This window comes from Miniopterus natalensis, chromosome 10 (assembly GCF_054644295.1).
Source record: "Miniopterus natalensis isolate mMinNat1 chromosome 10, mMinNat1.hap1, whole genome shotgun sequence".
NCBI lineage: Eukaryota > Metazoa > Chordata > Mammalia > Chiroptera > Miniopteridae > Miniopterus > Miniopterus natalensis.
The window spans coordinates 55,519,425-55,533,661 of NC_142090.1; the positions used below are offsets into that span (position 1 = coordinate 55,519,425).

The following is a 14,237-nucleotide window of genomic DNA, read 5'->3' on the forward strand; positions in this document are numbered from 1 at the left end:
AAATTACATAAAAGGGAGCAAAAACAAGGAAGCAAACAAAAAACTAAAGCAATGTTGGGGTCCACTAACAGATTTTCTCTCTCCAGTTCTAATGACTTAAAGCTCACTCCCAAATGTTAATTCCAGTACTTTTTAAACCCTCGGAGAGCAATTCATTTCTGATGCTGAAGTTAAAGGACATGGTGTCTGTAACTTTATCTTTATTTGAAAGGAACACAGAAGGCAATTTTGCTCAAGAAGACAGATGTAGAGATAAGATAATGGGACGAAATTTAAAGAAAAAGAAGGATCTTTGGAAATACAGAATCAAGGTAATATTAGGGAAATAGGACAAATTATAATTACGTTTTAAATCTGTCTTCATCCTCTTAATCACAGAACCTTATAGAACTTAGAACATTGCCTTATAGAAAGTTGTTCATAATTGTTGAGATAAAAGAGCTTACTTCCATTTAAAATTCATATTTTGAGGTCTTTAAACCACAAAACACGACTATATAAATATTATATTAATATTCTTTGGAGGTTTGTTCTATTAGTATGTACAGCAGAGTTCAAGCCCCGCTCAGATGTGAGCACGCATTCCTTTCTGGCTTCATGACTTTTTTTAACTAGCTACTTTAGGGTTCTAGAAGTGCTGAGATTTACATGAAATTTACATGAATCCCATATTTGCTGAAGACCAAACTTAAACAGAACTTTATAGTGATAAAATAGTAACATATTATTAGAGTTTTTTTCCTCCAAAGTTGTCAATCTCCAACTTGCCAGTTATAATCTTTGAAAAATTAGTTTTGAGAAACATGTTTCAATGGTTAAATATATATATATATATATATATATATATATATAATTTCCCACTTCATGAGTTGATCTGAGGTACTACTAGGCATAAATTACACATGATTACATTTAAGGAACTTGAACAGTTATGACTCAAACCCTGTTATCTCCTTTATTTCAGTTCTTGCTTACCGAGACTAATGTAGAAATCATTTCACTGACAAGCTGTTGTCCCATGCAGCCAGAGGAAACATTTGCACAGGAAGAAGCAACAAGGAGGAAAATCATTTAGAACCAGAAAAGATAAATGAAGAAAAGAAGGGCGTAAAGAGGGGGAAATATGAACAATACTGCTTTTACTTTTTGATTAGCATTTCCATAAAAATGTCACAGTACAAAATCATCTATTAAATTCACTAAAAGCATTAGTATGAAAGTGGTAATTAAAGTAGGAGTTCCTAAAATGGACTAATGTCACATAACAAAAACATTGATATTTAGAAAATTATTCTTCATAAATATTACAAAAGTATTTATCAGTGATGCAACTGCCATTTCCAAGAGCAAGGAACAATTTTAATTAAGCAAATAAAAATCAATACCAATAGGTAAACATTTACAAGACTCACAGAAAATTTTTAATTAAGGAGAATAACATACTCTATTATTAATTAAATTCACTTTAAATTCTGGTTAATTTTCATTTTAAGAAAGCCAGTTTCCTCATGCACCTGCTAATCTGAAGAGAAAGACTGAGAGACCTTAAATGTTGCTCTCTTTGGAAGTAGAGAATGGAAGGGGAAGGAGCTGGAAAGAAAACTGAAGGGTTATATTTGGTCTCACAATAGTTTTTTCAATTCTACTTCCAAATTCTCTCCCAAATCTATGTACTTGTCACCCATCTCCTGCCAGCAGCCTGGACCAGGCCACAATAAGCCCTCTCACCTGGACACTACTGCAGCCTGTCTCTAACTGCTCTCATCTACTCACCAGACCAATTACAGACAGAGAAATAATCTTAAACATAATGTGGACACTTATTCCCTTATTTAAGATCCTCAACCCCTTCCCTATGCCCTTGGAATAAAATTCCAACTCCTCACCATAGCCTGCAATTCCCCCCACGTGACAGCCCGACCCACCTTCAACAGCCTCTCTTCACCTCAATCTCACCTCACTCAGGCCTTATACTTCCTAGAACATACCAAAGTCATTGCCACCTCAGGAAATCCAGAAGACTCTTCTATCCCTCCCTGCACCCTGGAAGGCCATTTCTCATCCCTCAAGTCTCAGCCTAGATGAAACCTCCTTAGTTACTTGTATATTTGAAAGCAGAGAGGAAAGGGAAGGTGCCTTCCTCACCTTCACCAGCACACTCTTTGATTCTTTCATAGTATGTTTTAAAAATCTATAATTTAATTCATTTCTTTGATGTCTTTCTTAAATTTTTCTTACTTTCCTCCCTTCCCTCTTCCAGTTTTTTCTACCTTACTATTTTGATTAAGGATTACACGAGGGCAAATATCCTCTATTTCTGATTTACAGAGAATCCAAAGGCTAGCACAGTGCTTGTCATATGGTAGATGCTGGCTAAATTTGTTGAATAAATGAAACTTCCAGAAATGGCCAAGGTGGAAAGAACCTTAAGCCTTCAGGTTGCAGTCCTAAGTCAACTCTTAATCTCCAGGCAAAACTAATTTCCAATTTTCCAGGGGAGAGTGTCCTCTCAGATACATTTCAGGGACTGTTATCTTCTGAGGAAATGATTCCACACATAAAATAAATCTTTGAATAGAGCTATGTAGGCCCACTTGTTTATTCTTATAATAAAAAGTTGATCACCACCTTCTCTAGGAAAAAATCATTCTGTACCTACAAATTAAAGCACTCCATTTAAAAAATATCTTGCCTGGCTGGCGTGGCTCAGTGGTTGAGCATTGACCTATGAACCAGGAGGTCACGGTTCGATTCCCAGTCAGGGCACATGCCTGGGTTTCGGGCTCGATCCCCAGGAAGGGGGAGTGCAGGAGGCAGCCCATCAATGACTCTCTCTCATCATTGATGTTTCTATCTCTCTCTCCCTCTTTCTTCCTCTCTCTGAAATCAACTAAAACATATTTAAAATAATTTTTAAAAATATCTTAATTCCTTTATACTTTTAGTGAACTAAAATGATCAGATTCATTTAATTTCTAAATATTGGACTTGACTCCCATAATGCCCTTTCCCTTCTACCCAGGTTACGTCCCATATCTCGTTATAGTTTTGTTGCTAATAATAATATCTTTCAGAAGTATCATACTTCTCAAATTTAGGATGTCATTAATTGTAAGAAGTATTGTTATTCTGTGATTTTATGTACCATCAAGAAAGGATTTTAATAGGACACTTCTTACACAGCTGGGACCCAAAGGGCTGGAGCCTCAGAGTAATTGGCATATGCCCCATGGAAAGTGACAGCAGGAGAACATGTGTGTCTCAGCCTTGGCACCAGGTAAAGGCTGGAAAAAACAACCTCCCCTGGGAATTTGAACCATAAGGCAGTATCCATGCAGGTAGTATGCATTCATACTACCAGTGTAGACATAGAATTTAATGGAAGGTGGTCTCAGGTTAGTAGTGCTTCCAGTGAATGGTGCAAACCCAAATCCCACCTGGAAGAATTGGCTTCCATCCAGATCGATAGCAATTGTAAGAAGGCACTGCTTGTAGGATGTATCTCAATGTCAGAGATGAGTTGTAACAGAAAAATGTGCACCTTGGAACTGATGCAATACTATCTATTTCCTAATTGGTCACTGCTGGTTCACAGGAATGCCATTTTTTCTGAATCATGACCAGGTACTCAGATCTTGTGTTACGTTGTTAGTCTGCTGAGTCTACAGGAATTCCAATGCCTACAATCATATCATCTGTGAATAATGAAAATTTTGCTTCTTATTTTCCAACCATTATAGATTTTATTTCTTTTATTTTTGTTTATTATTCTCTCTTTATTTGTTTCCTTGGCCTGCAGAGTACTACAAATTCAGACCCGAACTGCACATAAGGCATAGGCCTCAGATTTTGATTTCTATGGGAGATGCTTTCCCCCAGCTCAGAAACTAGGTAGAAGCAGGTAAGCGATGCTTGCCTCCCTAGGTTGGTGGACATTATTTTTCTGGTCCATCTTTCCATTGAGAAAAACTGGAAAGAATCCCAAGTCTAAAACTTCACTCTGTGCCTGCTGAAGCAATGATTAATCAGAAAGGACTTTCTGAATAATATCTCTACATAGAATTCCCTATAACTCTAAAAAAGTATTTTATTTCCCAATAATATTTACCCCACCTAGTATGTTAGGTATTTTGTTTTCTGTGGTTGTCTATGCCTTTCCACTGCCCCTGTTAGAATTTAAGCTCCAAGAGAGGCGGATGTTTGCCTGGTCATTAAGGAAGACTTCTTAGATTAGTAGTCAGACATATTTTAAGGGAAGAGCAAAAACCTTAACAAAAAAATCAAGATACGTCTTCCCTTTGGACTATAGTATATCATCATCACAAATCATTCACAGAAGACATCTCTGTGGGGTAAAATATAGCATATGAACAAAAGAGTGCTCCAAACACATATGTACAGTTTAAAAGATAATTATATAGTGAACAACCATGTAACCATGACTGTGGTCAAGAAATGAAACACCTCCAGCTCTGCAGAAACTCCCTGCTCTGTTCCCACTCATAACCCACAATTCTTCATCTCCTGAACAGGTAATCATTATTCTGGCTTACAAAAATTCCCTTGTTTTTCTTTACAGCTTTACCAAACAATGTATAATCTCCCTAACAATATAGTTTAGTTTTTCCTATTTTCAAAAAAATATATATTTATAACCTAAAATACTATAATATCAGATGTTATTTTAAGTAAATTCTGTTGCTGCTCAGAAATCAATGGATCTGATATTACAAATTTCAACAAATTACTATCTATACTCACGGAAATCTAATAAAGGAAATAGCTGCAAGGAAAATATTAAACAACACACAGTAAAAAAGATTCTGAGCTTCTGCACAAATATGCTTTTTAGTTATATTTTTATTTTCTAAATCATGGAGCATAACTACCGATTAGGGGTCAGGCAAGAGGGGAAATGAACCACAGATTAACATGTCCCCATAGATCTTACGCAAAATACTCCTTCAATCTGAGAGAATCAAGGATGGTATATGTCAATTATAGCTAATAAATAAATAAATAATTTACTTGATGGAAAAATTATCATCAGGGATATAAAATATGTTTCAGCACTACGAAACTATTTTTATGTCACTACCCACCTAGAAAACTCTAGAAAATGCTTTGAATTAGCAGATATAAGAGACTCATAGATACAGAGAACAGACTGATGGTTGCCAGAGGGAAGGAGGTAACAGAACAGTCACAGGGATGTAAATTACAGCACAGGGAATATAGTCAGTAATACTGTAATAACTATGCGTGGCGCCAGGTGGGTACTTAAAGTCTCGGGAGAAACACTTATAACGTATATAATTGTCTAACCGCTATCCTGTATGCCTGAAACTAATACAGAATAATACTGAATGCAAACTGCAACTGAAAATTTTTTTAAATGGTCAAAAAAGCCCAAGTGCATGACATTAACAAAAAAAAGAACAGTACAACTGGAGTTACAGCTTCTCCAGAATACTAGACATGCTGTAACGTGCATGAAGCTATTTAGAGAAACACATATATTGGAGAAAGCCCTTATAATCAACACTGTCAACCTGAAGGGCATAAGAGAGGACACAGAACTTAATGTTTCTATCAAGTTAAAAACAGAGAGTCAAACCTTTCAAGTTCTTTCTTTTGCCCTCCAAAAGCAATCACAGTTCGAATGGCTGCTAAGACCTCCTCAGCCACTGCTCCGGCTTTTGCGTACGCCAAGAGTTCTTTATCAGTAAATGAGGACAGTATCTGTTGAAAAATGCAATTTCAGATCGTGTAAATTTTGCACCAAGTTAACTTTATCCTTTGTAAAACAAAAATAAATATATACACAAATGCTGCTTGTATGTTAATATATGCATAGAACAAAATCTTTTACTTGTTTTTGGTCATGATGTTCTGATTTTTAGCATATATATATATATGTATGTGTGTGTGTGTATATATATATATATTTTTTTTTTTCACTCTGTAAGCTGCTTCACTTCTTTTGGACTGAACTGACAGATAATAAATTCAATCAAAAATTTTATTTTCTCACCCTGACCTGTGTGGCTCAGTTGGTTGAGCATCATCCTGTGCACTGAAAGGTCACAGGTTGGGTTCCCAGTGGGGGCACTTGCCTGAGTTTTGGGCAGGGCAAGTGCAGGAGGCAACAGATCTGTTTCTTTCATATGGATGTTTCTCTCTCTCCCTTCCTCTCTCTCTCAAATCAATAAAAACATATTAATTTTTTTCTTTATTTTCTCACTGAATGCTTCATGGATCCTCATCTGAATAAATAAAACTAGGAGCTTTGGGAGATCTTAAATTACACAAAAGAAGGTATATACTATAAACAAATGTAGAAAAAAGGCATTATGCCAAGGAAACACAGCAATTGCTCATGCTACTCTGGTCCAGAAGTGTCAACGTGGAAGCCAGAAAAATGCTGAGGACGAAGTGCTGTGCGGTGAAAGTACATCAGGAAAGTTGCACATGTCAGGGGAAGCTGGAGCTGCTGAGCAAAACAATACACGCAGCCACCAGGGAGGGCTTTGTTTTCTGAATATTCTTTGATCCTTCTGTCTGGTTCCTGAGCATTTTTCTGCAGGAGAAACAGTACTGGGCACTTTATATACACAGGATCTCATTTATTCTTCTCAACTGCACAGTGAAGTAGGTACTATTTCCCCCACTTTATATGTGAGAAAATGGAGAGATGAAGAGGTTACATAATTTTACAAATAAATAAAATATCCAGGATTCGAGCCTGATTCCATATGGCTTCAAAGCCTGAATTAACAGCCACTGGAGGGATTCTCTCTGAAATCAGCCACTGACAAGTGAACTCTGGTCCCAGAGGGCACTATGATGAAAATCAAATCACCTGGCACGGGCATAAAACTAAGGTTACTCTTTATACCTGGAATGCCTCAGTAGTCAACCATCTAACTAAAGATTACACACAAGCAGTTCATAATACAATACTGATTAACCACATTACACTGTTTCATAAATAATTTACAGGCACTTGTGGACTCACTTGCGTAAGTACTATTAGTCTACTCCTTCTTGTCATAAAGAGCTCAAAGTTGTTTTCATTTTAACAATGCACTTCTTCCTTTGCTGTGTGTCGGAGTTAAAGGAGAGCTGCCCACTGCACCTGCCTGAATCATTCACAACACTGGGTCTGAGCCAGGGTGCTCACTGCCGTCCCCGAACAAACACGTCTGCATAATATGAGAGGTACGAGCAATCTGCTTCAGCTCTTTCTCTCTGCTTTTCTTAAAATATCATTCCACAACAATCATCCACACCTGACACAGCCATCAACAGGAAGATTACCAGAAATATTTTTGAATTAGGAGTTTCAAAATATGCTATTTTAAGACACTGTTAAATATATCAAGTACCATATCAAATTCAATAAACTTGGCTCTTTTTCCCCCTCTATGACCTTCCATAATTATAAGCATATGTGTAGGCAAAACTATGGTAGAATTTTCATTAAGTGCTTTGTTTTTTAAGTAACCATGTCTGTTAAAAGAAAAAAAAAAATCCTACCAAACTATTCTTAGGGATATGAAAAGGCAACTTCTCCACTGTTAGTCTAAAGTAATAAAATGGTGATAATTCCAATTACCCACATAAACTATACGAAGAATCACTAGCCCATCCCTTCTTCCAAAGGCTGACGGTTTCTTAACAAACCTTAATTGGTATTAGTTTGACACATATGAAATTGTTATTTCTGTAAGTTAAAAACTGTCTAATATAGGCAGTTTTATATTACTCAAACTAATATATTTGAAAGCAATATTTTCTTTCCACTGTGGATAGTCTGACTTCATTTTTGTTCCATTTCTCAATGAAGGTTTTCATTTTGAGATAATTTATACATTTTTTTTTTTTACCTTTTCTTTTTTTTTTTTTTTTAAGATAACTATAGATTCACATGCAGTAAGAATAAGACAGTGGCCTGGCCGGGCGTGGCTCAGTGGTTGAGCGTCGACCTAGGATCCAGGCGATCGGGGTTCGATTCCCAGTCAGGGCACATGCCCGGGTTGTGGGCTAGGCAGCCGATCAATGACTCTCTCATCATGGATGTTTCTATCTCTCTCCTTCCCTCTCCCTTCCTCTCTCTGAAATCAATAAAGATATATTTTAAAAAAAGAAAGAATAAGACAGTGAAATTCCATGTGCCCTTCACCTAGTGCCCCTAATAATAACATCTGGAAAACTACAGAACAATGTCCCAACTAGGAATTTAACATTGATATTAGCCACCACTGTTATTCAGATTTACCAGTTTTACATGCATTTGTGTGTGTGTGTGTATGTATTTAGATCTAAGCAATGGTATCACCTGTGTAGATTCATGTGACTACAGCCCTGACACAGAACAATTTCATTACAAGGATCCCTTACCCTAGTTTTTATAGCCATAGCCACCGCTTAGCCTACCCCTTACCTCTCCTCCTCTCCCCCATCATCTCTGACCCCAAGAAACCACTAATCTGTTCTCTGTCTATAATTGTGTCATTCCACGAATGCTACAAAAATGGAATCAAGTGGTATGCAACTTGTTTTGATTGGCTTTTTTCACACAGTATAATTCTCTGGAGATTCATCTGGGTGGTTAAGTACATCAAGAGTTCTTTCCATTTTATTGATCGGTAGTAATCCAAGGTTTCCATGCACCATAGTTTGTTTAACAATCAGTTTTTGAAGGATAGCCTGCTGTTGTTGGGTAGACATTTTCAGCCATTATTTCTTCCAATACTCCTTCAGTCCCACTCTCTTTCTCCTCTTTTGCGGGGACTCCAAAGGTAACAAACGTTACTGTCTTTTGGATCTTGTTATTGTCCCACAGGTCCCCGCGTCTTTTTATTTTCTCTGTTTCAGAATACATGAATTCTACTGTTCTGTCTCCAGACATGCAGATCCTGCCCTATTATCTCCACCCACTGAGATAGAGCTGTCGTATCTTTCAGTTCTCTAATGTCATTTTCTTTTTTCAAAACTATTCCATCGCTGATGTTTTCTATTTTTTCTGTTTCAAGGGAATTTGTAACGGCTTAGTGAAGCATTTTTCTGATAGCTTTTTTCAAATTCATGTCAAATCATTCTAGCATATGATTTATATCAATATTGGTGTCAGTTAATTGGTCTTTCACTCAAGTTGTGGTTTTCTTGGTCCTTAGAGTGACAAGTACATTTTTATTGTATCCTGAACATTTTGTCTACTATTATAGGAGACTCTGAGTCCTATTTAAACCTTTATTTTACCAAACAGTAACCATCTTTGGGTTTAGCATGCAACTTTTGACCTACTATTTGTAAAAAGAACTTTCAATTGCAGTTCACATTCATCATTATTTCGTATTAGTTTTGGCCTACTTTTGTGAGCTGTGGTTCTAATGGCAGTTTAATATGCAGAGCCTTTGTGGTATTATTTTGGTCAACGTGGTTTATCTGGAGGTGCTGGGGCTCCTATGGGCCTCTGCTTCTGCTACCTAAGGGAGTGAAAGTGGCTTATCAAGGTCACACCACCAGGTATCTCTTGCTGGGGGCAGAGTATGGTGATGCTCCTACCTTTGCCCTCCAGCTGCTCCAGTGTCTCTGGGCGGGGAAAAGAGTTGCCAGCGCCCATCTAAAAGGCTTCCTGGACCAGAAAGTTTGCTGTGACTGGGTCCCTTCCTATTCTGCTTCTTGCCCTGGTGTCTCTGGGTTGAGTAGGAGAGCTTCAGGCTCACAGGGACAAAGAGGCTTCCCAGACTGGACCACATTTCTTTTAAAGTGGGTGACAACCAGAGAATTTAAGAAATTTGTTTGAAATCACATCAAAGTTTATGTGAGGATGAAAGCTTATGTCTCCAGGAATAAGCCTAGGGCTCCATTTATCAAATAAATAGTATCTGAAGCAATGCATAAGTAAGTAATAAATATGAACTTACTGTTGGTTTCCCAACTTAACTGGAATGGAAATCAATACATTTTAAACAGTTTATCAACAAACGCTGATATGAAGAATTGGCCACCTGACTTGCTTGATATTCTAATACATAAAAAATTAATTAATTAATGGAAAGCTTTTGCCAAATATTTCAGCTGACTGATACAGAGGTGCAATTTCACCACCAAGAACACCATTTAAACCCTGTGGTACTCTGAGCAACAAATTAACAGAATCCTCAAAACTTCCATTTCTTCCTCTGTAAAATGACCTAATAATAGCTATACCTCAGAAAAGATAACACATGCATTTGCCTGACGTAGTACATGCCCAATAAATGGTAGTTACTGTTTGCAATAACAAAACAATATCCATCCTACAGAATAAAAATCTAAAACTTCTTAATGCTTACAGCCTGATTAATTTTGTTAGCCTCAGCTTTGTTTGGCTCCCCTCTTTGATATCCTTTTGCCACACAAATTTGTAATATCTTCTTTAACTTGTGTTGAACCCAACAGAAATTACATACTGGGCCAGTCTCTCCACCAAAACCCTCTCTTACATCTAATCAGTTTAAAACAAATACCACGCCCAGCCTTCAAAGGGAAAATAAGTTTTATTCTGCCCTTGATTGGAAGAGAGAACTGCAGTTTTAGGATTTGTATGCAGGTGGGACTAGGAAGTATTTTTTAAAACCATTTTCATACCAATGGTTTAAATATATATAAACATAGAACCATTTAGAATGCTGATAAAACCGTAAAACTGATTTACAAATTAAACAAAAATCTACAAAACCAAAAACATTAAAACCAATCAGGCTAATTGAGTGGGACATGTGGGTGGTTCACTGAACTTGGGTCTCTATTTGCTGTGTGATTATAAGATTGTCAACTAGAGAACACAGCTCTTTAAGAGTTGAGCATGCCTTTTCATAGAAGGCAGAGGGTGAGATATGAGAGTTACTCCTTTCTTTCTCAGCTCTTCCCCAAATAACCCTATGGCTCAGGACAGCATGGAGTCCTGGCAGGGGTAGAACTCAATGAGTTGGCACCTGCTGTTTCCCACTGGTTTTAAACAGAAGATTTAAAACCAAGTATCAAGTACAGAGTCAGGGTAAAAACAGCCTTCCACAGGTAGGGGTGGGGCAGGAACAGTCAAGGGTCAGGATTCACAGGCTTCACCTACCTTTGCCCAGATGGCTGCTGAGAGTCCAAGAACAGGACTGACGGCCAAAATCACAAGAGTTAGCTCCCAACCACGTGTAAATCCTACTATAAAGCCAGTGATAAACGCTGCTATTGACTGAAAGAACATTCCAATTTTGTCACCGATTCCTTCATTAATTTTGGAGACATCACTAAAAGAACAAATAGTGTTAGAGAGAAACATTAGAACTGTGAACACAGAATTTTTCTCCTGAATCCAGTTGTTTGTTCGTTTGTCTGGACGGGGGGTAAACTAGTTTACATCTAGGATCTTGCTCAGCTGTATCTCCAGGAAGTACCATGCTCTGATCTACTGAACGCTCTCAGAGGACTTTTTGTCTCTGAGGCAGTGCAGTTCCTCATTCAGCGCCAGTCAAGCAGGTCCCCCTCATGTCCTACCTCATGTGCTGGGAACAAAAAAGATGCACAAGCCATGGTCGCTGCTCAGAAGGAATTTAGTCTCCTAATTACTTCTAAGTGATGTTCTAACATCTCCTAACAGAGCTCATGACATTTCTTTCATCCTCATAAGAATAAGAACCATGTCTGAGTCTGAGTTCAACATAAAACTAGGTACTTACTCTGTGAGCCGAGTGTTGAGCTCCCCAACGTCATGCACATCAAACCAGCCTATCTCCTGTCGCATGATAGCGTGAAAAAATTGTTTTCTAATTTTAAATATTTGTCTTCCAGCTGCCAGGCACCAGAATGAAACCTGAATGTAAGCAGCAATGAGCACTCCAGCCCCAATTCCGCTGTAATAATAGGCATACCTGAAAAGCAACAAAAATGCTGCAGATACTGTTTTCTGATTAATGCATCTTTCCCAAACATACCACTCATTTTTACTTTTTCAGCTATCTGGCTATCTTGCCATCCTTAAAAAATAAGAAGGGGCTGTAAAGAGCAGAGTGGATGGTCGACACCCAACTATGTTTGTGCCAGTACAGTGCGGGATGGTTAAGAGTGTGCTTTCTGCTTTGGCCCCAATTCCAGCTCTTCACTTACCTGATGTGTAATCTTAGGTGAGCTGCTTCACCTTCCTAAGTCTCAGTTTTCTAATTGGTAAAATGGAGATAAGAACAGTAATGCAGTAATGCATGTGATATACTTGGGCGGGTGCTGGGCACATAGTAGGCACATAGAGTGTGAGAGACTCGTGTGGCACCCTGGAGCATCACAGCATCAGGTAAGATCTCCCATGGTTGTCCTATCTGCTTGTATTACCTCAGTATCAATCGATGAGCACGCTGAGGTGCTGTTTTCTGCACACTGGCAAATGGAAAGAAGTGACAGAGCTTGCCAGAAAGTGAAATCAAGAGATGGAAATGGTCCCCTGGCCTTTTTGCTATTAATCTGGCAGGGCTAGGATGCCAAGAGACAACTGAAAATAAATATTTTTACATCATCTGCCCAACTGGCCTTCATGAGTTATCCTAAAATGCTTAATGAATGAAACGGTAGTCCTTCCAGTTTAAACTCTAACAATAAAAACCATGAGCATCTTCTAAAGCCAGGCCCTTGAACGTCTAAAAATGCTGAAGTTATGGTTCCTCAGTTTGAGTCTTCCTGTTTAAGAATGCAAATAACTATTGGGTTTTACCAAGCAATTCATTTTTGTCAAAGAAAAGCATTCTAAAATGAAATATAACAATATTCCCATCTTTTTAAAGTTCATTACTTGCCTTCTTCAAATAAACATGTTTGTTTGAACCATACGAAAGGTATAAAAATGGTTATATAATAACCAGATACTCTCTGATTGCACTGTTCACAACTCAGCAGGAATCCTGGTAAACAGATCTTCACAGAGCTACACCTTGTCATTTACAACGTTTATCAGGGAAGATGTAATTGGAGTATTAAATTTCAGTTAATAGATAACTCAATAATTAATCATTATCCAAGTGTTAACGACCTAGCAAGACACAGCTAAAAAGAAATCCTATTTAACAAGTAGAACTCATGATTTGAAAATCAATGAATATATTTTTAACCATCAGTCTATGATTACTGAAAACATATTTATGTTTAAGCATTTATAAGATGATTATAGGACAGTTTTATTTTCCCCAATATTAAATTTTTTAAAAGCATTTCCATATAAATATTGGAAGTACTTGCTTCTCATTTTTCAAAAACTGATCAAGTGTCTCCATTCTCTTCAAATCTATAGGATAATGTGGAATTAGTCTCTTCTGATTCGCCAACTCATACTTTGGACATTTTCTATAAACTATTCTTGGGTACAAACTTCAAGATACGTAAGTCATTACCGAAAGCTTCCCTGAGGTGAGTTAAGGTTAGAGTGACTATATTTATTCTGGGATGCTTTGTTTCATTGTTTAGAATTACATGCTGTGTTTAAAAAAATCCTGTTGACTGATCTCATTTTCGAAATCATTATTGAAAACATCCAGGAAGCAAACTAATAATTACAAAGCCATTGAAAATACTGTGATCCTTCATTAATTCTACAGTTTAAAAGACCACTTTGAAATCTAATTTCCCTGTATCTGATATTCTGTATTTACCAATGCATACACAAATCTAACCTAGACTTAACCCTAACTTAAGTACATCTCTATGCAGCACATTATTTTCTTTAAAAAATTCTACGTTCTATCTTCCTAGAAAACAACAGTATTGTTCTCCTCAAAACTTTAAATCTTTATTACATGCAAAATTTTAAACATTGCCACAATCAATCTAGATACAGAAAAGCTTAAGAACAGTAAGGAAAATGTCAAATTACGTGGTCATGTCCTCCTCCAGCTTTTTGAAGGGATCTGTGATGTTGATCAGACCTAGAACACCACACACAAAAAAAATAGACCATTATGTCTCTTTGTTCTCCATTAAAAATAAGCATACAGAAATGGATCACATTTGTGTCACTTAACAATTTACATAGAAATAGCTCAAACTGATTCAGTTTTAACTGTGTGTAAACATTACAGCATCCATTCAAATCCTTCACTGCTGGCCATGTGCAATCAACCACACACACACTAAATTCCATGGAGCTTATTTACAAGAAGAAACCCACATTTACTTAGAAGCAGTCTGTTGGCAGGAATATCGATATCCTTGAATTA

At 37.3% G+C, this 14,237-nt stretch overlaps 1 protein-coding gene across 1 annotated transcript in view; it reads right to left on the minus strand.

Moving 5' to 3' along the window:
- Positions 1-14,237, minus strand: part of ABCB1 (ATP binding cassette subfamily B member 1) — a 79,710-nt gene that overhangs the window by 38,011 nt on the left and 27,462 nt on the right. The window contains exons 5-8 of the mRNA XM_087821129.1: positions 13,895-13,946; positions 11,721-11,912; positions 11,120-11,291; positions 5,618-5,742 (exon numbers count right to left, since the gene is read on the minus strand). Of these exons, the coding sequence (XP_087677255.1) occupies positions 5,618-5,742; positions 11,120-11,291; positions 11,721-11,912; positions 13,895-13,946 (541 nt within the window). The remainder of the gene's footprint in view (positions 1-5,617; positions 5,743-11,119; positions 11,292-11,720; positions 11,913-13,894; positions 13,947-14,237) is intronic.